The sequence below is a fragment of the Chlamydotis macqueenii genome, chromosome 22 (genome assembly GCF_036417535.1).
Source record: "Chlamydotis macqueenii isolate bChlMac1 chromosome 22, bChlMac1.mat, whole genome shotgun sequence".
NCBI lineage: Eukaryota > Metazoa > Chordata > Aves > Otidiformes > Otididae > Chlamydotis > Chlamydotis macqueenii.
Window position 1 is genome coordinate 7,974,070 of NC_141577.1, and position 27,761 is coordinate 8,001,830.

Sequence of the window (27,761 nt, forward strand, 5' to 3'; positions counted from 1 at the left end):
TTGACATCTGAGCAGGACTGATGCTGGTTGAACAGACTTTCTGGCCTCTCCCTTCATGGGGGTCAGAAGTGGCTATCACTGGCCTGCAACTGGGGACATTTGATGAGGAAGGGAGGAAGGAGTAGCGGGGGTGTGGATGTGTTTGAGTGGGAACAAGAAGTGTGCAGTTCCTCTATGAGGTATGCCCTCCTCCTGAAGTTTTAAAAACTTCTCTAAAATATTTGCAATATTTGCAGTTGTGTGAATCTTTCTTCCCCTTGGATGGTAAGGCTTGAATTAAGGTAGAGTGAGAAGTTCCTATCAAGGACTTACATGTTCTAATACAGATCTTGGTTCTTCTGGGGAGGAGCCAGCTGTGCCCTCCTCAGAAATAAGCATGCTAACAGATGATAGAGCGTCTCTGCCAAACTCCTAGATGGAGTAAGGTCGTCCTGCAGACTAAATCTGAAGACGGTTCTCTCAACCTTGGGTACATGAGGTTTTGTTTCTTACATTGGAGTTCAGTGTATTTATCTGGAAGCTCACTGGAAGGCGAAACAGAACAAAACAGAAGCCTTTAAAATAACTTCATTTTAAAAACCCCATACTTTAAAGTTGTGGTTTTTTTCGTAGCAGCTTCTTCTGCACTGGTGGCTCACCTTGCTAAACTTTATGTTTAAAAACTTTTCTGTGCTATTGTGACACTTGTCTTGATTCCTTTTGATGAAGTTAGTGTTGCAGGTTAATACCTGCTGCCCTCCACTATGTTTTGTTGGTAGGCTCTTTAGGACTGAGGAGGAGAAGCAATCAGGGAGGCCTCAGATAAGGGAGGGAAAAAAAACTTGCTAGATTTCAGCAGGTGCCCATTTGAAGTTATTGTATTTTGCAGGGTGGTGTCACCAAATAGGAAGAGGCTGGTTTTGCTTCTTTAGAGAACTGTAAGGCCACAGCTGGAGTTATGTGCAGCACAGTTGAACTCCAGAACATCCCTTGGATTAAGGTTTTGCAGAGTTGGGCAGACAGCATCTTTGATTGTGCAGTGCAGCATGTGAAGCACCTGGGAGCCAGTGTGCAGGATAATGAGTGAAGCTTGTCAGTAGGGCACATTTGTTGCCCCCAGCCTTTGTATGAGCTGTGCTGGTAAAATCCCAGCAGTGCTGGAAAACAGGAACCTTCAGAATACAAGAGCAAAAGAATGCAGCAGTTGTTCCTCTGCACAATACAGGCACAACAGGACTAGTTTTGTAAAGACAGATATTTTGGAAATATAATAAAACTCTTCATGATACAAAAAGAAACAGTGAGGTATGTCCTACTTAAAATTCTCAGTTTGAAGTCCTCAGTAATCTGTCATTATGACATTTTTTTCCACAGATTTTCAGAATACAAAGTGTCTTGAGAAATTTCACCCGAAGGTGACAGGGGCTTTGCTCAGACCAAGGGAGCCCTTTCAGTACCAAGTACTCCCGTTTTTGGATTCTTCCAAAGTGAAGTCTCTTCCTAAGAGGGGGTGCAACTGCCTTGTCTGCCTCTTTTCCTGTTTTACATACAACTCTGCAGTCATTGTTTTGCTCCTTCAGGTATCTGGCTTTGAGGGAATAGTAGAAGGACCAATTCTGGCTCTCATGAAACTCCAGAATATAAATTAGCATCCAAGACCTTGTTTTGAAAATGAGACAGAAAAAAAAAAAAACCCATTTGATATATCAACAGTTAATAGAACTCTTTCAAGATCAAACCTCGTTATTTTTCTGGTTTGGTTGGTCTTAAGTGCAAATACACGGCACAGTTATTGATTTTTTAAAAAATTATTATTATTATTTCAGATAGAAATTGCAGGAAATCAGTACCTAAAAATATGGGTTGAGAGCCAGAACAGGCATTTCTCAGTGAATTAGTTTTTAACAGGTTTCAAGAGCTATCTTATGTAGTCTGGAGACACCCATCAGCAGCACAGATTGCAGATCTTGTGTCTGGATTTGTGCCTTCTCCTTCACCCAAAGACGCAGGAGGAGACAGCTTGTTTGTCAGCATCACTATTTCAGCCCATTGTCTTGGGCAGTCAGTTCAAAAACATTCGTAAGCCATTGCCAAAAAGGCAGCAACCCTTCAGCAAGACTTAAACAAACAGTCCTGCTCATCTTCTGGGCAGGATTTTGTTCTGCTGCCTCAAGGAAGACAGACAAGGTTGGCTGGTTCAATAAGATGCGCTTAAAACTAAAAGCAGTTTAGATTGGCATCTGGTGCGTCCTGTGGCTGAAAGCCTGTGGTTAAATGTCTGTGTCCAGGTGAAAAGACCAAAGAGAAACTTGAGGTTTGGAGTCTGTGATCCCCTTAGCTCGGAAGTGGACCTCCTTACCTGCCCTCAGCTACTGGCAGTAAAAAGGGTAAGGAAGACTGTGAGGGAAGAGTGATTATAGTCATCTTTTCATTAGACTGATCTTGTTCAAAGACACGATTTATCATCTCTTCCTGAACTCCTGACCTTGGTGTGCAGAAGTGAAGAAGGACGTATTTTGAATGAGTATCCAGTGTTCCGTAATCCCCAGCTGAGGAGGTCAGAGGAGGAATTTGTAGTCAGTCATTTAAAGATAAATGGGAAAATTGGTTAACGTTGTCTGTTACTTAGAGGTTTACATCCATGGGAGCTGCAAAGGGCACTCATCAGGTCAAAGGACATTCTGGAGTTTTTACAAAGTTGTTTCACTTCTGGGGTTTGAGAGAAAGGGTAAATCAGCAGCTGCAGATGGGAGACTGGCGGCTGGAGCTGCTCTCAAGTTCCAGCACCGCAGTTGTCAGCAGTCGTCATTAACAAGCAGATGCAGTTGTCATCATAAGAAGTAGGTGCTAACCTGCTCAGTGAAGGTAACTCTGTGATATCCAGATGCCAAGAAGGATGTCCCACAGTGTGGTGAAGAGAGACATCATGCGGTGGTGTGCTTCAGGTGTTCAGGTGTGAGACAGTGGTAAGCGGAATTCTCTATTCTTGGAGGTGTCAGAAGGATGACTAGCAGAACGGCTATCCAGAACTTCAAGAGGGCGGACTTTGACTTTTTCAGGACGCTTGTTGCGAGGGTCCCTTGGGAGTCGCTCCTTAAGGGTAAAGGGGTCCAGGAAGCCTGGACGCTCCTCAAGATGGAGATCTTAAAGGCACAAGAACAGGCTGTTCCTGAATGCCGTAAGGCGAGCTGTAGGGGAAGAAGACCGGTGTGGATGAACCGGGAACTATTGTTGAGGCTCCGGAAGAAAAAGAGAGTCTATGTCCTCTGGAAGAAGGGACAGGCTACTTGGGGAGATTACAAAGAAGTTTCTAAGGTATGCAGGGAGGAAGTTAGGAAGGCAAAAGCTCAGCATGAACTCAGATTGGCCACTGCAGTAAAAGAGAACAAGAAATCCTTTTACAAATATATCAGTGGTAAGAGAAAAAATAAGGAGAATTTACACCCTTTACTTGATGCAGCGGGGAATGTGACTGCTGAGGATAAGGAGAAGGCTGAGGTCCTCCACGCCTTCTTTACTTCTGCCTTTAATAGGCAGATCAGTTATCCTCAGGGCACTTTATGCCCTAATCTGGAAGTCTGGAATGCCAGGCCGAATACACCCCCTGTGGTACAGGTGGAGACAGTTAGAGAGCTCCTTCTCCATCTGGACTGCCACAAGTCCATAGGACCGGACGGGCTCCATCCTAGGGTGCTAAGGGAGTTGGTGGGGGTGATTGCCGAGCCGCTCTTGGCCATCTACCAGCGGTCCTGGTTATCTGGGGAGGTCCCAGAGGACTGGAGGCTTGCTGATGTGACTCCCATCTACAAGAAGGGCCGTAAGGAGGATCCGGGGAACTACAGGCCTGTCAGCCTGACCTCAGTACCCGGGAAAGTTATGGAGAAAATCATCTTGGGTGAGATCACTCGGCATATGCGTGGCATCCAGGGGATCAGGCCGAGCCAGCGTGGGTTCACGAAAGGCAAGTTGTGCTTGACCAACCTCATTTCCTTTTACGACTGGGTGACCAGACTGGTGGATGAAGGAAAGGCTGTTGATGTGGTCTACCTGGACTTCAGCAAAGCCTTTGACACGGTCTCTCACAGTATTCTCCTAGGGAAGCTGGCTGCCCATGGACTGGGTAGGTATTACCCTTCTTTGGATAAAGAACTGGCTAGGGAGCCGTGCCCAGTGGGTGGTGGTTAATGGAGTCAAGTCCAGCTGGCAGCCTGTTACAAGTGGTGTCCCCCAGGGGTCGGTACTTGGGCCCATCTTGTTCAATATCTTTATTGATGACCTAGACGAGGGGATTGAGTGTACCCTCAGTAAGTTTGCAGATGACACCAAGTTGGGTGGCGGTGTTGATCTCCCTGAGGTTAGGGAGGCCCTTCAGAGGGATCTGGATAGGCTGGATCACTGGGCTGAGCTGAATGGGATGAGGTTCAACAAGGCCAAGTGTCGGGTCCTGCACTTCGGCCACAACAACCCCATGCAGCGCTATAGGCTCGGAGCTGAGTGGCTGGAGGACTGTGAAGAGGAAAGGGACCTGGGGGTGTTGGTTGATGCTCAGCTGAACATGAGCCAACAGTGTGCCCAGGTGGCCAAGAGGGCCAACGGCGTCCTGGCCTGCATTAGAAATAGTGTGGCCAGCAGGAGCAGGGAGGTAATCATCCCCCTGTATTCGGCACTGGTGAGGCCGCACCTTGAGTATTGTGTTCAGTTTTGGGCCCCTCACTGCAAGAAAGACATTGAAGCCCTGGAACGTGTCCAGAGAAGGGCAACAAAGCTGGTGAGGGGTCTGGAGCACAAGTCTTATGAGGAGCGGCTGAGAGAGTTGGGATTGTTTGGTCTGGAGAAGAGGAGGCTCAGGGGAGACCTCATTGCACTCTATAGCTTCCTGAAGGCAGGTTGTGATGAGCGGGGGTTTGGCCTCTTCTCCCAGGCAACAAGCAGGACCCGAGGAAATGGCCACAAGTTGTACCAGAGGAGGTTTAGATTGGACGTGAGGAAAAACTTTTTCTCCCAAAAAGTGGTCAGGCACTGGAATGGCCTGCCCAGGGAGGTGGTGGAGTCTCCGTCCCTGGCAGTGTTCAAGAGGCGGCTTGATGAGAAGCTACAGGATATGGTTTAGTAGCTGTGGCAGCAATGGTAGTGGGAAGACGGTTGGACTAGATGATCTTATAGGTCCCATCCAACCATGCAATTCTATGATTCTATGATAAGCTGGCCACTGTCCTTGGCAGATGTGAGATCATTTCTCTGCTGTGTTTGGGAGTTTTGCTGTCAGGCTGCGGAGTCTGTGTGTTGGTGGAGTTGTGGTAGTCTCTGGCCTTTTTTCTGTTAGGGAAGTGCCTCTTGCCCTGACTGTGAAATGCTCCTCTGCACTGAGAAGGCTCAAACTTCCTCTCGTGTAGTTTTGGGCTGCTGACAAACAGACAGCTTAGTCCTCTGGGAAACTCTGCTTTTTACCTCTGAAGCAGTCTGCTGTGTGAGATCAGGGGCCAAAGCTGCAAAGGCATTTGGATGGTAGATGAAAACTTCGGCACATTTTATTCAGAGCAAGTGGCTAGCTCTGAACACCCAGGCTTTTCAACATTCTGCTTACAATCCTCTCTTACAGCGTCCTGCTCATGGATTCCAAGTTAATATGAAGTTAGAGGCTGTGGACAGAAGAAATCCCATCTTGATAAGAGTGGCAACAATAGTTGACAGAGACGACCATCGCATTAAGGTATGACCTTGCTTCAAAGCGCAGAGCCCTTGTGCTAAGGAATATAGTGATTGGCAGTACAGAAAAAATACCCGTTTGGTATGAGGACGGGCAAACAAACACTTTGCAGATGATCTAGCCTCCAAGCCTGCCCAACTGGAAATGATTTCATTTTCCAGTATGAATTTGTTGCATAAATGCATTTTAACTAATTCTTTTCACATTAATATGTTTTCAGAAAAATTTTGTGTGCTTTGGCTTCTGAGAGATTTAATATCAGCGAGCTAAAGTGGAGGCTGCGCTGATGGGGGCTTTGCAGCCACAGATCTCCTTTCCAAAAGGTGATTATGTGGACAGGAGTAGAGTTTGCTCTCCATCAACCAACCATTTGATTCTCAGTTTCACCGCTGTGATTGCAAGCAAAAATCAAGTTCTGCCAGTATATAGTAGCATGATATTCAGTTCATACATTTGTTTGAAACTTTGCCACATAGACAACCCGGTAGCCTTTAAGCTGCGCTGTTCCTTAGTCTCTGTTAACCTGACCTGTATCTGAGCTAACTACTACTAGTTAGCAGAAGATCTAGCTTGTTCACTGCAAAACTTACTGAACTCGTTGGCTTTTATGGTGTTTTGGGATCCTCAGAAAACAATTAAATAAGCAATGCAGTTCATGTAGATTGAGTCTTTGAGTGTAGAGTGTGCTGGAGCACCTCATGGTCTGTGCTTTCTTGCAGACCCTGTGGTTTGACTGTGTCACCAGAATCTGGTTGTTCTGTAAAACATAGATGCAGGGATCAGGAAAACAGTTACACTGAGCGCAAAGGACAGTTGTGCCTGACTGAAAGATTGAATGAATCAGCCCCAGGTTGAGCAAGGTGAAACAAAGAGGGAAGCTAAAATAAAAGCTGAGTCATGTCCTTAACTGTATTTCTCACTGACACTTTGTGCTTCTTATAGATACATTTTGATGGTTGGGACCATAATTATGATTTCTGGATTGATGCAGACAGCCCTGATGTTCATCCAGCAGAGTGGTGTGCAAAAACTGGACATGATTTGCAAGTCCCTCTAGGTAAAGTTCATGACATCATATTGTTATGTTGAATAATTTTCCTAAGTGCAGTCTACTCTTCAGATCAGGGAGCGTTTTACGAATCTGTTTAACTTTTTTTTTCTTAGTACCAGGTGCTGTTGATCGAGTGGGAACAGTGGGACAAGCGTGTCCTACTCCAGGCTGCTGTGGTATCGGTCACGTCAGGGGACCACGATATGGAACACATTATACGTATGTATATGGGATGTTTTTATAAGGGTTCTGCCTGCGAGAGGCTGACTGCTGTCCCCGTAATAATAATGCAGCAACAAGCACCTGCACTGCCCTGAAATTATCTCAGGGTGTTTATTCTGGAGGTAGTTATAACTGCAATTGTAGCTCCCTCTTGTGTCTAAATGTGCTGTTTCATCGTAAAATCTGTTTATACCAGGATAATCATTACAACTGCAATGCAATCCAAGAGAGTAATTCACTCCAATTTCTACACCACCATTACTGAAGGAATTCTTTTTTTTTATAAAATAATATACCCAAGAACAGCATGCAAGGAGACGGCAAGGGAGAGAGTGTGGGTGGATTATTAAAGTGCAAGAGTGGGGAGAGGTAGCTCATGTTTTGTACTCTGCATTTTGATTTAGAATCATAGAATCATAGAATGGTTAGGGTTGGAAGGGACCTTCAAAGGTCATCTAGTCCAGCCCCCCTGCAAGGAGCATTCTTATGTGTTCTTGGAAAAGAAAGGTTTTTCCTGATTAAACTATTTTAAAGAGCAAGAAAACAATCTCAGATGGGATGGCTGAAGATCTAGTAGTATGTAATGTGGTAAAGGGCTTTGAATTTTTCAGAGTGAAAGTTGCAGGACTCTGTTGTTTCATGAAATAATGTTCAGGCAAGCAGTTTACAGACAAAGAGCTCTTCTTGTTCTCTGAGGTGTCTCTTTAGAAACACGACTTTGGTTTCTAACATTGTCATGTAGTCCCCTGCTTTCCCACACATAAAACTGGGTAATAACATCTCCCTGAATGTTTCTGGCCCCTCTTTTTCTGGGTTTGTTGATGGATATGTCTGCCTGAGGCTGGTAAGACTGTGTGACTTTAAAACATGCATTGTCATCGCTCTCTTTTTTTTTTTTTCTCTTTAACACAGATTAGTTGGCTGCCCATATTCTGATGTGAACCTCAACAGAGAAAACTTGTTACAGGACCGCCTGAGCGGGGAGAGAGCTTCCCCTGGCAATAGCACGCAGAGAGCGAAGAGGCTGGAGACTCTTGCCCCGTTTCTCTTGGGAGCAGGAGAGTCTTTTCAGGAGGGCTCTCCACAATCCAGGTGAGCTGGACCCTTTTCTTGGGCAGGTACTGGGGAGCAAAACCATTTTACAAGGCTGAAAAACACAGAAATTGCCAGAGAAGCAGCAGAGCATTGAGTTCCTCTGTCTGTGGTATTGACCCATGCCCCAGACGCTCTTAACGCAGAGCAGTACACTTTTATACCCTCATATGCTTTAATAGATTTCTTGATTCTTTAATCCTGCTACTCTGGTCACATTCCAACAAAGGAAATTGCATGCTGTCTCCATAAATTTTCCTTGGTGTTTCAATTTGAAATATATTCTTTTCCTTCATTTCCTGTCCTAAAACTGTCAAGCAAGGTTATTTTGCACTATTAAACTGTAACTGCAATCCATCCCAGAGCGGGCTGCGTTGCTCTGGTAGGCCTAATGACTGTATGTGTATCACTTGGCAAACAAATGGAGCTCCTTCAGATATTTTATTTTCTTACATTAAAATCTTGGAGTTGAGTATCCTTGAAGCAAACCGTGTATTAGTTCTTAGATTGCGGGAGGCCGTTAAAATGTGTCACGGGACAGACCTGGACATGAAGGCTTTTGTTGTTGCCACCTTTAGTCTGTATGAATCCAGCCTCACTAGGGCAAACTCCAGCAGTACTTTTGGTCTTTTTTGTGTATGAAGTCTTATATACATTTTGAAGTTTATTTGGTTTGCTTATATTTATAACATTTTTAAGATACATTTGTCCAGAAAAAAAAGGAATACTTCTCTCCCCTCCCTGGCATACATGGCCAAAATTTGCCTCCTCCCATCCCAGAAATATGCAAAAGTCTCCATTTGGTCATCTCAACCCCAGAATTAATTGCATTTTAATGACACTGTTACCATAAAGCTCTCTCAGGAGCTTTAGGATTCTGGCAAAATAAAAGGCATTCTAAAATGGTAATATATTTGTATTCTTCTAAGTATTTCATTTCCTGACAATGAGAGGTCTGAATTCAGTATGCAAATCTGGTAACTCCCTACTGCTTATCCTTTCCTGGGCAACTGTGTAGCTCAGTTTATGCATCAAACTCAGTCATGGAGTCTCTTAAATGTTATCCAGAGGAATCAGGATTCAAAAATCTTAAATCTCTTGATTTCACCATAACACATGCTTCAGTGAGTTTCTTGTAGCTGCTGGGATCAAAGCCTCAGTCCACAGGGGCTGATTTGTTTCACATAATCTCTCTCAATCCGTGCTGAAGAGTAAAAAAGCACTTTGTACCGCGCCAGCAGTGATGGTGGGGAGAGGAAAGCTGCTACCACTAGGTGGTAGTTGTTGCTCTCACTTGCAAGGAGCAGCCAGCTTTGCTCTCCTGCGGGAACAGGGAACAGAGGATGTCAGTTTAGCTACTATCGTTTATCTGTCTTTCCAGAAAATCTGCACAAGACAGTGAAAAGTCATGTCAAAGCAGTGTTCACAGTCTGTCAGAACAGTCTGAAAACAATCAAGAGAGAGACTGGGTAGAAGAGGATTCCTCTGCAGACATCAAAGCCAAACCGAAAAAGTAAATAAGATTTTTGTGATGTATTTTCATGCATGGACAGTTGTGTTTCTTGGTGCTACTGCTATATCTGAAATAGAGATGTGAATCATAACTTAGAACAGTCCAATTTGATCAGAGGTTTGCAGCATAGAGTTTTAGAATGACACGGTTAATCTCCTCCCTTCCTCCCATTATTTTGGGCCCTCTCTTTCCTGCAGTAAACTCGAATCTGAGTTCTATCCATGAATTTAATAGCACAGTCCTTAATCACGGACAGAGTGGTGACAGCTGCTCTGTCCGGTCATGAACAGAGCAGTGCTATTGCTTATTTTAAAAGGGAAAAGTTTTTGATTCCTACAAGTCCCATTAATCTTTGTATAGAGAATGAATTATATAAATTTGTGTATGTTTTGAAAAGTTTTGTAATTGATGCTTTCAGGCTTGGGTGCTCGCATGCCTATATAAAGTTCCAGCTGGTGAAACAGGAAAGCAATGGAAAAGGTTGGTTAAATTTTCTTTCTTTTTCTGTGTGTGTGCATAGATGTATCACAAGGAGCATTTAAAACTTTACAGCTTTTGTTGTTGATTCCACAGTCAAGAGGAAGCATGTGCTTTCTTCCTTCAAAATAAAGAGGAAGGGTAAATTACTTAGAAGTGAAAGATTTAATACTTTGTAGAGTGAAGCCTCGTGTTCATTAACTGAGAAGACAAGCTTGCACCATGTCTTGTACCACTGCTGACTCTTCTGAAGCAGCATGGGGTTTTTGTTCCCCAGGTAGTCGATGACTGTTCTGCTGACAGAGCCAGCGGAGGTGACAAGGGAGACTTGGCGTGTAGGTTAAGTTCCATTGACTTCTTTAGACCCCATAAGGCGTTCAGAAACGAAGTTAGAATCATTTTGGGTAGTTACTTTTATAAGCTTCTCCTAAGGATGACAAAAACCCCTGTCGTAGTTCAGCCCCAATCGGGACCAGACTACGCAGTCTCTCTCTCGCTCCCCCCACCCTCCGAGAGAATAGGAGGAGATGATATAAGAAAAACGGCTCGAGGTTTGAGATAAGGACAGGGAGAAATCCTTAAAGTTACCGTCATGGGCAAAACAGGTTTGACTTGGGGAAAACTATTCATTTATTTCTAAAACTAGCAGAAGAATGAGACAGGGAACAAGATAACCTCCCCCCACCCCTCCCTCTTCCTGGGCTTAACATTATCTCTACTACCTTCCCCTCCCAAGCGGCACGGGGGGGGAAAGGGAATGGGGGTCGCGGTCAGTTCATCACGCGTTGTTTTACGCCACTGTATCATCGTCGGGGGACTCCTCGCATTCCTCCCCTGCTCCAGTGTGGGGTCCCTCCCACGGGCCACAGTCCTTCCTGAAACTGCTCCGGCGTGGGTCATCTCTTCCACGGGGTGCAGCCCCTCCAGAACAGCTGTCCCAGTGGGCCCTCCACGGGCCACAGCCTCCTTCAGGCATCCACCTCCCCCGGTACGGGGTCCTCCACGGGCTGCAGGTGGATCTCTGCTCCTCCGTGGACCTCCATGGGCTGCAGGGGGACAACCTGCTCCACCATGGTCGTCACCACGGGCTGCAGGGGAATCTTGGCCAGGAGCCGCATTACTGCTCCCCCTCCTTCTTCACTCACTTTGGCGTCTGCAGCCGTTCCTCACAACAGGCTGGCAGATGCCTCTCAGGATCCTTTTTACATCTTATTCACTTCTCATCTCCTCTCCACTTCTTGCAGCCAGGCCGGGCCGAGTTGGGCCCAGTCCGCTGCCTGGTGAGAGGCCAGAGGGTGAGGCCTGCAAGGCCCATGAGGCTCGCACCTCCCCCTCTCTGCCCCCGGCTCAGCTCCTTCACATCTTCTCTGCTTTTTTTTTTCTGTTTTCCCCTACTTAAATACGTTATCGCAGAGGCTTTATCACGGGACATTCTGCTACCAATCGGCTCGGCCTTGGCCAGCAGCAGGTCCGCCCCAGGCCTGGCCGAGTCCCCTGAACAAAGGGGAGCGACTTCCAGCAGCTTCCTACAGAAGCTGCCACCTTAGGCCCCCCCTCACTAACAAAACCAGAACAACCCCAAAAAATTAAATGGAAAAATGATATCTTTTTTTTTTTCTGGTATGTGATAGGTTAAGTTTTAAGAGGAGCTTTCTGATATCACTTTAGCAAACCATATGCTTAGCTTTCAGATTTACTATAAAAAGCTATTTCAGAGAACTGAGCTGACCAGGCTTTTAGGAGGATTTAACATGGTAATAAGTCTCCAATCAAAAATAGCTAAGCAGGCACAAACTGGGACAGGTGCCTAGCTTTTTTTTTTTTTTTTTTTTTTTAATACTCATTTTTACCTAGTGCTGACTTCTGCAGTCAGAGCTGGAGAAGTCTGCCAGCTGTGAGCTGCAGTTGCAGCCGGCAGGGAAAGCTGTCGGCTCTTCCTTTGCATTCACCTTAAACAGAATGATGGAAATCAGTGGAGGGAAATTCTGCAATAATACACTGACCTGTAATTTCACGATTACCCGGAGTTTTCATCCCATCTACGTTTAAACTATTAGAACTTCTGCTTCTTTCTCAGAAGGGAAAGTAATTTGTTTAGGTCATGCTTTGGATGCTTACCTGTGAGGATTTGGGCTTAGTGAAGAGAGGGGGCAGTCTGTGTCAGAGGCAGTGCCCACCCAGCAGGGACGTGGCAGCACGAAAACCTTGGGCACAAGTAGGATCTCCTGCAGCAGGGCGGTGGGACAAGGCCAGCTGCTGCCTCTGCCACCGGGGAGGTGGGGGAGGCAGGTGGGGAGGAGCTGGCAGCCCTCCCCAGAGCAGTGTCCTGTGCCCTGCTGTCACCGGCAGCATCAGCTCTTGAACTGAGCAGTTCTTACTCAGGCTTTATTTTTTTAAATCGTCCCTCTTTAGTCTCAGAAGTAGAGACCTGTATTTGGTACTGTTCCACATCCTTTAGGAGGTGGAGACGAGGTAAGGTGACACAGCTGGGGACAGGGGAGTGACCTTTTGCTAGATCAGGCTCTGCTTCCAGCGCTGCTTTTGCTTTGGCTGGTGAAGAGCAGACAAATAATGGAAATTTACTTCTTCATAACACTTAACAGTGTTTTCCTTTGAGCCTTACATGTAGTGACTGGCGCACCCCACAGATCCTTAGACACCGTCCTACCAACATCCGTTTGTGCCAAAAGTGAGCAAACCCGGCAGAGGCGAGCGCAGCTGTACGGGCGCTGGGCACTCTGAACCTTGCTCCGAAGGCAGGAGGAAAATGAGAATTTTGTACAGTTGCCATGGGATGGCACCGGGCAGCCTGCGCACCCCGCACACAGCCTGACAGGGCGGGGGGCGAGGGGGCAGCACAGGTTTACTGCTGTAACCCAGAGGAATGTTTCCCATCTTGTTTCCATCCTCTGCTTTGCTTTGTGTTGTATAACCAGGCAAGTCCCTGTAGGACCATGACTCTGCACTACTCGGGTGATCTCATTAGGGAGGGGTGATTTCTTCCTTTTTTTGCCTTGATTTTTAAAGCTTCTGTCATTGCCACATGAGGAAGGAGTTGATGTCTGGAGGTGAGGTGCAGCGCTCCTGGCCTGGGAGGCTGCGAGCCTAGGCCATCAGCTGGCACACGTAGCACTCCTCCCAGGCTGGCTACAGCTGTGAGCTGGAACGATGCCATTAGTTTCCAGCCGAAGATGCTGTTACCAGAACTCCTCCACCTTGTCAATAAAAAGCTGCAAACATCTTCTCTGTTAGCAGCATGACATCATTTTCCAGGGAAGAAGCTAACGATAAAGCCTCCAGCCTGGCAATCTTATCTTGTCTTTTTTTTTCTTTCTCCTTCTCGGGAGTCCTGAAAGCTCAGCGTGCCATGCAGTAGCCGTGCCTGGCCATCTGCTTGCCCTGCCTTGCTTTTCCCTCTAGAGTGTGACCCTTCCTTCTGCTTTGTCGTACTTGCTCCTATTTGAAGCTTCACTCTAACTTGTCTTGTTTCCTTTTCCAGACCCTGATTTGGATCTCCAGCAGGCCCTCCACCAGTCCATCTTCATGCCTTCCCTGACCTCTAACCCAACCCACCGCCTCCATCTCTACTGGGAGCAGCACTGCAAGCTCTTGCCAGAGGTCTCGGGTCTCACGGCCAAACACGTGGCCAAATGGACTGTGGAAGAGGTGAGTTACCTGTTCCCTGTTCTGCTCTCTTGGGGTGTGGGAATGGCAGAGCCCTCCTCTTCTGGAGTGCTAATTGGAGGACGTCTTTGTGTTCTCTCCTTCCCTAGGCAATGTTCTTCTGTTTGCATATGCCATAGCTGACTCAGCTAGAAGTTACACCCAAGTCCCTTTATACAGGAGGGGAAGGATCCCTATTAACCCTCCGGAGTCCACGGCTTATTTCCCTGAACAGGATTCCCTCCCTTTGTTTGTTTATTTATTTACCTCTTGGTTCTTAGTCCTCAGGCCTGAAACATGATTCTGACAGCAGAGTCCGTTTCTCTGTGATCTCCCACCCCCTCTCCTATGACTTTGCTGCTGATTCACTTTTACATTGCAGATAATTCCAAATTGCACTGTGCATGCCCACTCCTGCATCTCCCTGCCTGATTCCCCTGGAACAAAACTTCCCACAGCCTGACCTGATTTCTGCTGGAGGTAGCTGTGCAGCTGGGGATACGTCTCTGCAGTCCTAGCTCTTGAGATGTCTCCTGTAATTAGGTGGCGTGCGAAGAAGCTGGTATCTTTTGTGTGCTGAGTAGTTGGTTTTTGCCTCAATGCCTTGGGCATAAATAATATTTGTATCTCTGCTTGGGGAGCGGTGGCAGTACGGATCCTGATGCTTAATCACAGGCTGTTTAATTCAAGAGAAATGTCCTGTAATGTTGTGCTTGCAAGGATGCAGGTGGTCTGCAAAGCAGGAAAAAGGCGCTTTTCTTTGTGATACGTGGAGAATCTTCAGAGACTTTTAGAGTGTGTTTTCCCTAAGTGCCTCTTACATCAGATAAATCCAATCTTGACTTTGCTCTTCATGCTGGAGAACTGATAGGAGACTGTAGGGATTGCAGTATCACAGAGACAGAAACCACAGCGGTTGTGAAGGGACTAGAGCGATTAGTGTGGCTGGTTTAAAACTTCATCTTTTTTGTTATTGTTTTTGTAATGAAAATGTATTTGAATTAAATTCATAGCAAGGAGGAAGAAACCTCTCTGATTTGCTGTTCGTATCCTTTTGAGAAAGCTTCCAATGATTTTTCCAAAAGGTCTTTCAGAAAATCAATAAAGGCAGAAGCAAGTAATCCTCTGACATGAAAATCAAAATCTCTTTCTTTTGGATGAAACATGGAGGCTGGTTCATGGAAGAACACAGTTAGGATACAAGCCAAATAAAATCTGTCCTTTGCAGTTGACCTTTAAAGCAACTACTGGGTAAATTTAACTGGGATATTAGTTTGTGATAATGGATGAATATAAGCCGAGACCACAGGGCATGAATGCAGGGCATGCTGGATATAGCGATTCAAAACCCAGAATACACTGAACTGTGCTCTGTGCTGCAGCCTGAACCAGCTGATGAAGTTTCGACTGCCAGTAGGAGTGTGAATGGCACATTAAAAAGATAGTTGCAGCACCACAATGGAGTGGCTAAAGTCGTTACAGGTTTTGTCTTGAATTTCAGTAAAGTGGATCTGGTTTTGCGAATGGTGTTCATCGCAGGTTCCCATAGGAATCGGTTTGGCCTCTGTATGAGCACTTGCAGGATCTGTGTGTGGGGTGAAATGTAGCCGCAGGTCTGGAAGATGAAAGCAGCAGGACTTTGTGTTTCAGTGAGTCCAAAATAGATTTGATCTGTCGGCATTTGGGCTCCTAACATCTTCCTACAGGGCAAACATTTGCCTTTGGGTTGTGCTTTGAACTCTACTGCACAAAGGAGGCCATTCTGTTGATCTGAAACAAAGAGCAAATTCCCCTTTGGTTTCAGACTGAAGAACTGTTTTTATTTTATAAAACCCACATTAAGAAAAAAAAATGTTGCTTTAATTCTCTGTCGGTTGAGAACAGCTGAAACGGCAGAGCATCAGCAGTGTTTAGGGGCCCTCAAGGTAAGAAACTCTTGGTAGCACTGAACAGTCAACAAGAGTAGGTACTTTAATGCAGCTTTGTAATTTATTGAAAGCTTCCTGTCATGTTTTCAGTGCACAGCTAGTGAAGGATAGTGAATCACGGAAGAACATTAATATGTGCTCAAGTTGTATTGTTCGTTAGTTAATCCTGCATCAGATGCTAATACCTTGTGGGGACTGTCCTTGTGGTAATTGCTTATGGGTGACTAAATCCCAATTAAACCCAGCTCCTCTCTGCAGAGTCTGACCAGGGGCTGTCAGTTCTGCTGTAGCGTGATATTGAAGGAGAGTCATGTGAAACTGCCTTCAGACTTTACCAAGAAGGTATACCGGGACTGTGCTGGTTTCAGTGTATCGCACACAGCTGGGGTTGCGTCAGCACCTTCCATACGGCTTGCATGGAGTTTCTAAGATGTTCTCAGAATTACGTAAAGCCCTTTTTCAACCCCCTTCCCTTTACAACATGTAGTTGTAGTATAAGACGCTGCCACCGGACAGCTCTGTGATCACTGAGGTTGTTACCAGCAGGAAGGGCAGACAGACATTCCCCTCTTCAAAGGAAAAGCCCTCATCTGCCTGATCCCGCTGTGCTCCTAACCTGTCCGACACCTCTCCCACCCCCATCTTGAGGGCTCGGTGGAGCCCAGGGTCTGGTTTGCATCCTCAGACCTCCTCTCCCATGTTCTCCTCTTGCATCCTCTGTCCCTCTCTTTTCTCCATTTCTGATAAACCCCGGGATTCCTGATTGCTTAAAAGGCCACTCTTGTGGCGCAGAGTGCTTGCAGTGTCTGTACAAATTACTTCTGGGACAGATCAAAGGCCTGTCACTCGGTGTCTGTGACAGTAGCCAGCAGCAGTTGTGCAGGGAAGGACACGGGAGCAAGGCAAGCTCAGATCATTCCGCAGAGATTTCTACCAGCCTCTTATCGTCTTGCCCTGAGGGGTCTTAAATCCTGTAAGGTAGTAAACCCTGCAGAATGATTTTCATTTGTGTTTTAATTATGAGGAGAGGGATTCAAAAAGGAAAGTAGTATTTTGTTATTTGTTTGTAACAGGAGTTTGTACTTGTACAGAATAAAATTTGGAGTCACTGCCCAATGGAGCTGTGCATTTTAGGGGTTCCCTTTAAAATGGACCTGTCCCTACTAGGAGCAGGTAAGGGCAAGGCGTGAGAGGGGTGCTTTGCTTTCGGATTATATGACAAAAACAACGGGGTGCAGAGCTATTCACCAAAAATCGGCTTCTGTCAGGCTAGAGCAAGACTGGAGGGCACGCTGACAGCTCCGTTCCTGCGTGGTTGGAACTGGGGGAAGGGCATCAAATTAGTCAAGTGGTGACATCAGCTGGAGCTGCAGTGACACGATTTAGGAGAGGGTCTGACAATCGTGAGTTAAAGGGAAGCTCCTGTTTGACAGTGATCCCTCTTAACTGTTTGTCTGTTTGTGTTCATGGAAGAAATGTCACATCTGTAATACTCAAATGAATATGCCTCATGAAACAGCTGCTCCTGCAAGGGAGCATCCAATTAGCATGAGATGTTTGATCTGATTATGCCTCAATATGAGACGTATCTTCTATGAACCAGTGAAGCTGCAGCTGGAGAAGACAATACATATTAAGTCATCCTCCACTGCGTTCAGGAGTGCTCCTCGCGCTACTTAGTGTTATATAATGTAATCCAAGGGCTGCTTGCATGTCTCCGGGGAGATTATTCCAAATGTTAACGGATTTCCTGCTTAGAAAGGTTTTCCCTAATGGGAAATGTAAAATTAACTTTTACTTCTTTAATCCTGTTAGTTCTGTGGATCCTGTGCACCCACCACAGATTAAATCAAACCAAAACTCCTTTCCTTCCCAGCTCTTCTGCCTTCTGTTATGTTGGTAAACCAGCAGTACTCATTCGGTTGGTTTACCTTGTCTCTTAGAGGATGCCATCGTGGGAAACTGTCTAAATCCTTTTTAATTTTACTTTCCAACAATACTCTAGAGAAAGTGAAGCTGTGGATGGGTTTAAAATAGTATAGCCATATATGGCTTTTTTTCTGTAAAAATACTGTTGATATTTTATGCGCATCCTTTTGAGCACTGGAGAAAGTGGACTTTTAACAGCAAGAGAAATGGTCAAAAGACAATAGGGGAGGTAGTATAGGTAACCAGAGTATGTTTGGCAGGGGTGTTGCAGCAACAACCCAGTAATGTTTTTCATACATACCCTTCATTAATGGGAGAGTTGTAAGTATTACAGTTTTAAAAATTATTGCATATAGAACTCATATACAGAGATACGACCTTTTTTCTTGATGGTACCTCATTTTAATTGCCCATGTTTCTCTTTTTACAAATGTAATTCCAGGTGGTAAGCTTTATCCAGCGTTTACCTGGTTGCAAAGAACAAGCATCTGTTTTCAGGGAAGAGGTAAGTCAAGCCTGCCCAACTGCTTTGTTGGGCCACTGGCAGTCCGATGGCAGCGAGGTAGTTTTGTATCCCGTTACTCTGGAGTTACAGCACAGAGAGCGTAGACATGCTCCTAGCTTGGCATTGAAGAGCCTGTGGCATTTAGGAGGCGGTTCCAGCATCAAGCTGAATTCTCCAGCATGGCTAATTGCATTCTGCTGCTTTAAATTTCCCCTGCAGTTCCAATCGCTGAGCTTATGCTTAACATCCTGCCTTGGACCATTGTGCAGCGGGTTTGGCATCATTATAAAGATGTCCTGTTGGAATGGTGCAAGGAAGATCTCATCTGCTCCTGCTAATGAGCACATATGCCTGCTTCCCTTGGTGAGGCTGGCAGCCGTAGGGTTTCCCAGGAATTGCTCGCTTCCCCTGTGGCTGAGGTGAGAGCAGGAGGGGAACTTTTCCTTGGACAAACAGCGGTTGGGAAGTCAGAGGATCTCTTGCACGCAGTGTGTCCTGTCTTTGCTGCCACTTGCCGGGGTGGAGTTGGAACATGTTCCCACTTTGTGTGTGACTTCTGAGAAACCACAGCTAGTGCAGGGTATGGCTGTCCTCTTTCTTAGCACACTTCTTTGCATGTCACTTAGGCTCAGCTTCCAGTTACCTTGCAGGTATGACTTGGAGATTCTTTATGAGCCCCTGATAAATTGGCACAGATGTACCTCCCCTTCTATCACCACAGCTCTGCTGCCTGATTGTAAGAGCTTGAAGGAAGAGTCTGTACGTTCTCTGTTCTGTGCGGCGCTGAGCGCACTCTGTACTGAGGAAAAGCATTGCACGTTGTAGCGTCTGTAAAGGGCAGGTTTTTAATAGATGGCTGCTCCCCAGAGCTGGCTTCCTTTCAGGATGAATCAGGCTGTAGTGCATTTTATGGGATTGATGTATTTGTATTTTGTTTTCCCTTGTTTTAAAAAAATATGCACACACACAAAATATAAAGCAAAATAAATGGAGGCTTGCAAGAAGCACTGTTCACAGTGTAACAATACGGAGGAATACTCTTTAATTGATTATCGTGGGAATAATGACATTTACTCGAATTAACTGATCTTTCAGTGTCGCTGAGTGTAAAAAGTGCATCCTAAATTCTAGTGAAGATGTATTCAGAGGTGAGAGTTTGGTAGGCAAGATGTAACTAGCGAGTCTTCTAATGAATCCAGCCATTCACAATGTGTTTTATTTCTTCTAGCCATAATTGTAATGAGTCCTGAACACAATGACCACTTTCTGGTTCAGAGAGTGACATAGCTGTGTTCTATTTTAATACCTTACTTTCTGCAGCCTCAAAGTGTGATTCCATATGCTGAATGAGAGGGGCTTGGGTTGTTTTTCAGGTTTATGTTCAAACTGAATTATCAGTTTGAAATTAAAATCCTTTTAGCAGTTTGGCTTTGGCCAGAATTCAGGTGTGAGTGACAGGACTGCTGAGCTCCGCTCGCATTCTCCATTAGCTGTAATCAGGCCTTTGAGTGCTCGCCGATTTGGATAAATAAATCCCTTGCAGACTTCTCCTGGTGAGGGGGGAGAGGGATAAGTTGCTACTTACATTAGGAATGAAGTGAACAAATTGTGCACAGAACTATAAACCATCCAAATAAGATGGAGCAAAGAAGTGAATAATAAGGCAGAGGCACTAACATTGTGCTTGTTTCTAGGTCCAGTTCAGGGAGAGTCTGTTTAAAATAAGCATCTTTGAGGCAATGCAATGAAAATGAAGCATAGTAATAATATTGGACTCAAAAGCGTTTTGAAATGTGGGGCTGTTTTCCAACAGTTTCCTGGTACTCTTGACTGTTATTTAATTTAAGCAGCAGTCCATTTATCTCAAGGTATTTTTAATGCGCTCATTGCAGTAGCGTAGACTCTAGGCAGTTTGCAGGTAAGATTCAGGGGCACTGCGTGGCCATCTGAGAACTGGGAGCACTGTTGTCATTTCCAGTGTACATACTGGGAGGTTAAGTAACTTGCTAAGTAACTTAAGTAACTCTTGTGTGGTTAGAGAAGAGGAAGCCAAATCTTCTGGCTCCCAGCTCTTTGCTTCAGTTATATGTTTGTCCATGTTTATTCAGTGTACCCTCTTCCACCAGTCATTGACGACCAAAAAGGTTCTGGTTAGGAAGGCTACAGAAATAGAAGAATTGTTATTCTGGATGAGTTGAGTGGCCGGTGTTGTCTGCTGCACTGGTGAACATCAAGTGAGAGGATGGGATGCTGCCAGTCCCTGTAAATGGACTTTAATGGAATAACTTAGAGAGACACATATTGTTTGTCTGTGCCCGTTAATCTTGGCTTCTTCCCTGCGGCGTTTGGGGTTTGTATTAATTATATCTGTGTTGTCTCTGTGGATGTTCTTGTAAACCCAAGTAAATTTTTAACCTTTTCTTAAAATAATGTTATGATTCCACTTACTGCTACCTAGAGCATCCTGTGTTTTCACAAGGTAGTATGTTTTTCGCTTGCTTACTTTAAATCTAACTGAATATCTCCTTGCTGATGGATTAGGAGAGTGAGTATGAAAGTTCAGACAGATTGCGTGTCTTTACTATGCCCTGTATTATATAGCACATGATCTCTTTGCCGTGTGCTAGTGTCGTTGAAAATGATTTCACAATAGCCTCAGTTTCTCCTTTAAACAGAGACTTGCTGTCTGTGGGCATAGTACATCCTATTTGTGAGAGCAGCGAGATGGTCACAGCTCAGGAGTTTTTCTCATCTGTAAGGCTTTTAGCAGAGCTGACCAGAAGAAGCAGAAAAAAAAAGGGGTGTTTGGCTTTAAATTTTACTCTGAACAGGTTAACTTGAATCGAAGAGTCTGTGCAAATGACAATATGTAATGAATGCACTAGGAAATGGTGATTTTATATTTCTTATCATTGTAGATTAGTGTAATATATTAATTCTTTGATAGCTGTCCCCTGAAGACTCACATTCTGGATTTCCTGATCTGATTTCTGGCCACAGATTGTAAATAGGCCGTAGGATTTTTGACAGTTGTTGGCTTTTTTGAGCAATTACAGTGAATATAAAGTCTAATGAACCATCATCCTTCTCATGGTCTCTCCGTAAGCCTTGCCCACACTCAGGATTCTCTGTTTCTAGACAAAGGGCTCCTGGAACCCTTGGAAAGGGCAGCGTGCCCGGAACCTCACAAGGTGCCAGAAGTAGGGAGAAATACAAGGTTTCAGTCTTCAGAGCTGTGTTCGTACTTTCATTCCTCAGTTCAAAGTACGTTGTTTAATTGAATGACCAGAAGTGAGAATCCTGCCTGTCTCTGGATGGTAGGTAATCTTTGTCTTGTGTTGTGTTTCCAACCTCTAGCAGATAGATGGTGAGGCCTTCCTGCTCCTGAACCAGAGTGACATAGTTAAAATACTCAGTATCAAGTTGGGTCCTGCACTGAAGATCTACAATGCCATTCTCATGTTCAAGTCTGCAGAAGACAACTGAGAAGAGCCCTTTGGCAGAGCCCACGAGGAATTGACAGGGAACAGATCTTCAACTGAGAGCATTACAACGTGCCGCACAGGCAGATCGTGACTCAGATATATTTTAAGTAGAACTTACTAAAAATCTTTTGAGGACCTAAAAATCCTGCCACAGTCTGGAATATGGGGCAGCTTCACTTCCGAGAAGACGATATTATTATATTTTGTAATTGAATTTGGTTTTGATATATCAATCTCTTTCTGAGATCTAGAAGACACCTCCGGTTATAAGGGGAATCCAGAGTAACATTGGTAGAGCTGCAATAGCCAGAAGAAAGCTATGAGTAAAATGCCTGCTGTGTCCAATGACAGTGCCTGAAAGAGAGACTGAGTTATCACCAGCATGTTTAATGTGTTCTGTGTGTATAAAAATGCTGAGAAAACGCAGTAAGAAAATAGGGAAAAGATGCACTTCAGAGCAACTCACCCGTGTCCTTCAGTGCTGTGACTCGAGAGCTGTACTCTCCAGGACTGATTTTTAAATTCCAGTTTCTCATAGTTGTTCAGTACCCTTTGCTACTGGGCTGCTAACACTGCAGCAGAAAGGTAGCGTGGACAAAGGGTTTCTGTCAGGGATGACTTGCATCGTTTCTGGTAACAAGCAAAATGTTCTCATTCATGCCACCAGACAGGGGAAAGCAAGCCGGGTGTAGATAGGCTTTGGGTAGGCAAAAATCTCTCAAAAAGATGTCTCCCACAGGAGACAAAGATAAATATTCTAGGTATAATTCTCCCATCAATGCTTTTGTGCAACTGCTGTCTGGACCAGGAACATCTTAGAGCAAAAGAACGCAGTCTGGAGCACTTGGGAGTTTGATGGGTTCATTCTTGTCCTCTCCACTGTCAGCCAAATGCTAGGAATACAAGTTGGAAACCCAGCAGTGGCGAGCATGTGCATACAGATGCCAACAGATTTCCTAGAAACAATTTGCTTTTATTTTTGAACAACCGAAACTCACGAACGCTTAGTGCTTTAGCCTTTTCAGCCTCCAGGTGGACTTCGGTCTGTTCTACCAGTGTTCTACCAGAGTCAGTGTGCTGTGGCAGCAGGGCACCAGCTCCTGTCCCTCTCTAGAGACAAGGCAGGCAGAGCACACAGGGAAGTTGACTGGAGGGGAATCAGATCAGGGTTTGAAGAGACAGCAAAAGAAGGTAAGAATTGCTTCTCAAAAGAGAGAGCTAATCTGCATCAGGGAGGAAGCAAAGCTTGTGGCTGTGTTCCTGTGTATGCAGTCTGTGCTCTCCTGGCAGTAGGGGAGCACAAGTATTTCCTTCTCTGCTAAAAGTCAGGGTGAGCGTAGTTTTACGAAGGAGGACATGGGACTACAATGTCCTGGATGTGGGGTTTCCACACCGTTAATCCCAGAGCTGTCCTATTACAATGGAAGCCCTGGGAGAAGCAGAGAGCCCCGCTGGGTCTCTGCTCAGTGATTCCTTTCATGCCTGGCAGCATGCTAGCTCCTCACTCTTCCTCTGGTGATATTTGGCTGCTCTGGAGTTCAGCTAGAACATCTTAGCTAGGGAAGCCTTTTCACTCCTTCATTCAGAGTTGCGAGGCTGAACCCTGTGTGTGTGAACCCCTCCAAGTGCTGTAAATGTGTGTACACAGTGTTGCCGAAGGCCGGCGTGCCATCAGCCTCAGCCCAGGCTTGCATGAACTTCTCAGGGCATTGCATGGTGAGATGTCGTCTGTCCGTAGGCACCTCAAACTCCCTCCTGTACTTGGCATCTTTGTCACCAATATTGTCGCCGTGGTCCCAGCCCTGCAGCTTCTCCAAGAGCCATCGGAACTGAGAATGAACATGCTGTCCATGACTGCGTGGTGACACGTGGAACACGCTTGGTCTTCCTTCCCCAGTCAGTCCATGTCCCTTCTCCAGCCTTCCAGCTGCTGAGAAGGTCTTTGTGACTTGCCTAAAGTAGTTAGTTCCTTAAAATTGTAAATAGAGCAGAATCCACACTGCGGAAGCCACTTGGTCCTGGATTAATATATAGAGCAATTTTTCTCCATGCTTTCTATTTTTGTATAAGATCTTAAGGAGTTTAAGCCTTCCACAGAGAAGACATTGGGGTGGTGGAATATTTAATAGCTGAAACATTAAATGTCAGCCAGGCAACTGCAGGAGAGTAATTTAGTGTTAAGGACTAGACAAGATATGCATTTAATGAAATTAATTTATTAGGATACATTTTTAGTATGATAACCAGGATATTCACCAAAGAGTCACATTCCTTTATCCTGCTCTGTGCATCCTGCGTCAGTGTAAAGACCTGAATTGTAAGTGGCATGTCCTGGACACTGACACAACTCGCCTTCCAGGCAGAGCAAAATTGTTTCCTGACAACTGGAGCAGAGGATCTGTAGCTGTGCTGTTTTGTTCCCGGCTCTGCACCGACTTGTTAAATAATCCTAAGCCCTTCTTTGCTTCAGTGTCCCCCTCTGTGACACGCAGCCTGGTGAGGTGAGTACAATTTTGCCTTGCTCTTGTTCCTAGCAAGCAAGTCCTGCCGTATTTTCTGCTTTACCTCCTTCCTTTGGAAGACTGAGTGTAGGTACAGCAGATTGCCTCCAGCAATAAAACAAAATATAACATTATTTCATCTCTTTTACTATATAAAGATAGAGGATGAAGAGAATTGATGAAACAAGTAATGAGATTCTAGTCACTGGGATTATTCAAACAGAAGAGAAATCTTTAATCCTAGAGGCTTCCAAGCCAGCTGGATCAAAGATGGAAATGTGAACTTGGAGTTTGTTCAGGGACAGTAGTGCTTTCAGCAGGGAGGAAGGAGGAGCCCTTTTAGGGGTAGAAGAAAGAGGAATGTGCTTCTTGTGCTTTTTTTTTTTTTGTAATCCAGTAATTGTCTTTGCAGAGCAAGCAAGAATGTGCACGCATCTATTACTGCCTCCTTTTCCAAATATAGCTATATTCTAATGAAATCGAGCAATTTCACAATAACACAAGGGCAAAAAGATGTCCAGTGTCTTCACTGGACACGTTTAAGATTCCCTTATTTTTACAAGACAGGAAAAAAAAACCCTAAACTAGCAATCTTTCAGCCCCGTAAATTAGGAGTTCATTGGTTGCTGATGTTTCGGTTGCGTCCGGGAGCCCCGTGTTCCCAGCGGCTCAGTGGCATGTTCCTGCTGCCGGACTCTGCCTGTACTAAACCAGCTCTGCCTTTTCCCAGTCCTGATCCAGGCCTGGGGCAGGGCGAGGGCTCCGCAGATGCCTTTGATTGTCTAATGCCTTGTTGTCTAATTGGAAACATGCACTTTGAAGCAGAAAGCCAAAAGTTGTAGCTGTGTGGTGAAGGAAGCTGAAACTGGTTAATGCCACCTGGTTTTGCAGGCTTTTGCTGTCAGATGTCAGCAGAAACCAGCTGTTGGCCCAGCTGAGCCCAGAGGTCACTTAGAAATATCAATATATTACTTAAAGGCAACCCAGAGCTGTGACAGCTTCCCGTGGGCCAGCAGTGCAATTGGGAAGTCTTGCATCTCCATTAAAATGGATCTTATTCCTGGGTATCTTTTTGTCTCATATCCCTGGTTTTGAAATCCGAAACAATCACATTTTTCTCCTTTTCTCCTCGGTAAAGAGTCCTTTTAAATTTTTTCTGTGCCATCACTGATGATCATCCTTGTAATCCAGTAGCAGCAAATTTCTGCTCTGGGTGGTGAATCACATTAAAGTTGGACAGAAGTGTTCCCCAACACTGATAGCAAAACCCACAACCAAAGGAAAAAAAACCACCAACATTCAGCCCAGGGGATAAGCTAGTTCAGCTGTAGAAGATTTCCTGCCTCCTACTTTCATACCCTGCTTAGGGATTTATACCACAGAAAGCTTTAAAGTTTTTGACATCCTCTCCGTCATGTGATGAGCTGGCTTATTTTTTAAATTCCTGTTACTTGAACTGGAAACACGTGCAGGGGAAGGGAGCGTGCGCCCCTTGTCTCGGTTCGGCCTCTGACATGTTTGCCTCTTTTAAACCAAACAAATACTTGAGCTTTTTGACACTAGCCATGACATTGCACTCCACTGACGCTTTCTTCTGGAAACGTGAATAAAATTAATATAAGCTCAGACCTGACTCGTTCTTTCCGTGGTTGGCTCTGACCCCGGCACATGCTTGTGGGGAAGCTGGGCTGGCTCGCTGCTCTGAAGGGCCGTCACCGGGCTGGCTTGGGCCATGGCTTTGTCCCCTTGTTTTCCTCCTCCTAAAATCAAAATACAGGCAGCATTTTCATCTTTTATCTCTTTCATCTGGTGGAGCAAAGCTGTCTGTTTGAGCTCTCGTTGATTTGTACCCAGGACAGCATCAGCCCTGGCTGGCATTGTCAGCTGAGGCTGTGATGATCCCCTGATTCCCTGCTGTCCTCTGCTGCCGACACAGCATTTTAATCCCTCACGTCTTCCTAGCCCAGACCATCCCAGGACCCTGCCCTCTTCCTGAAGCAGCTTCCTAAGTTGAGTGTTTAACTAAACCTAGCAAGAACTTGTTATCAGTGCGAATCAACATTAGAACTGCATTTTGGGGTCTTTGTGCCTGTGTTACCTTCCTTAATGCCTTCCTGGGCTTCTTCCCCGTAACAATTTCAGTTAACTCACCTGGGCATTTGTGTCTGCTCCAGCTGTAATTAGCTGATAAACTGCAAAACCCTGTGCAATATGCCATCAGGTGGTTTTCCCCAAAAATCAGGTGGTGGAAGCTTTTGTCCCAGTCCTCAGAGAGGTGTTTCTGACAGAGCTGAGAGGCGGCAGCCACGCTTGCTGCGCGTCGCCAAGCCGAGGGCAGGAGGGGACCGGGGCGCGGATTCACTGCAGCGGCTGAGGTTAGCAGACCTTTCAAAACTAAAAATGTTGGAGAGTTGGCGCCCAGCCATAATTTCTAAACTATCCCATCATCGGAGTAAACATTTGCTCTCATTGGTTTTTCTCTTCCAAGGTTTTTTTGCTTCTATTTAAACCTCGGCTTGTTTGCTTCTGTTACTGTGATTGGATTCCCAGTCTGGTTAGCTTGGATGCTGGTTGCACGATTGGCAACATCAAATTTTGCTTTTATTTGCTCTATTAGTTCCCTCAGGGTTCTGCTGAGATGCATGCTTGTCTGTGTCATTGCACTTGTGATATCTGAATTTCTCTGCGGAAGGGATTTTTTTTTTTAACCAAGATTTTGATGGAGAAGTCTTAACGGAGCAGGGTGCATTAATCAGCCAAATGGCTGATTAGATTTGCAGATTATTCTGCTCAGGCAGGCAGGGAATTTTTTGTCCTGAGCCATATTTCTCTTTGGGCAGGCAAAACCTGTAGTTTGTTTTTTGCCTGCTTAAATGTTCGAGTTGTTCTATGGTCAGCCCTGACCACACTCTTTGGGACTTTTTTTCCCCTTGTATTGAGGCCCTTGTGTGGAGGGGTCTCTTTGATTTAAGATGAAGACAAAGTATGGTGGAAGGGACATGCCACTCTCATCGCTTCTTTGCATCATCCTTCTGCCCAGTGCCTCTCCCCTCGCCAGCCTGGCTGCAGCCCTGCAGACTGGCTCGAGCCACCGGAGCCAAACTTCTCAAACTCTGCTGCTTGTCCAGCCCTTGTAATTACACTGAGCTTTGGAAGCCGGCACTTAAGGGTTGCGTTTGCACACACTCCATTGGAGCAGGTGGGCAACCCCCTTTGCCTGCACCTCCAGAAGAGACCTCTTCTCCTCCTCTTCCTCCTCCTCCTCCTCTCCAGCAGCTCTGTCCCGTGGAGGACGGCGATACCCAGCTCTGTGACAAGGTACGTGCACAAACCTTCACTTGTTGCCTGAGGCGTGATGGTTTCCCGTAAGCAAAGGTGTGACCTGCAGTGCTCATGGGGAATTGTGTGATTTTGTCGCTTGCAGGGAGCTTTGAGTTCTCCCTTGAGCCCCTCCTTCGTTCTTGTTAACCCTGGGGTCAAAATTTGCCTTTAAAACACTGATTTTCATTGTGCTCTTGCAGCAGGGTTGAGGTGTTAATCAGCATCTTAACCAGGGCTCAGTTAACCTGCTGTGACCAGTGGGTGTAAAAGGAGGTGTGCACTGCGCACCCAGCTCCCGACGCCCCATTGCCACCCCAGGGCTGGCCGGATCCTGCACCTCCAGGGACCCCGGGCAGGGTCTCTGCCTTGGTTTCCTACACACACCTCT

At 45.6% G+C, this 27,761-nt stretch overlaps 1 protein-coding gene across 1 annotated transcript in view; it reads left to right on the forward strand.

Moving 5' to 3' along the window:
• The window catches only part of LOC104476860 (lethal(3)malignant brain tumor-like protein 4), a 59,136-nt gene extending 33,458 nt beyond the window's left edge, over positions 1–25,678 (forward strand). The window contains exons 15-23 of the mRNA XM_086764829.1: positions 5,579–5,689; positions 6,629–6,743; positions 6,851–6,956; positions 7,872–8,051; positions 9,433–9,564; positions 9,983–10,044; positions 13,541–13,707; positions 18,004–18,066; positions 21,424–25,678. Coding sequence (XP_086620955.1) covers positions 5,579–5,689; positions 6,629–6,743; positions 6,851–6,956; positions 7,872–8,051; positions 9,433–9,564; positions 9,983–10,044; positions 13,541–13,707; positions 18,004–18,066; positions 21,424–21,552 — 1,065 coding nt within the window. The 3' untranslated portion in view covers positions 21,553–25,678. The remainder of the gene's footprint in view (positions 1–5,578; positions 5,690–6,628; positions 6,744–6,850; positions 6,957–7,871; positions 8,052–9,432; positions 9,565–9,982; positions 10,045–13,540; positions 13,708–18,003; positions 18,067–21,423) is intronic.
• Positions 25,679–27,761: the final 2,083 nt, after the last annotated feature.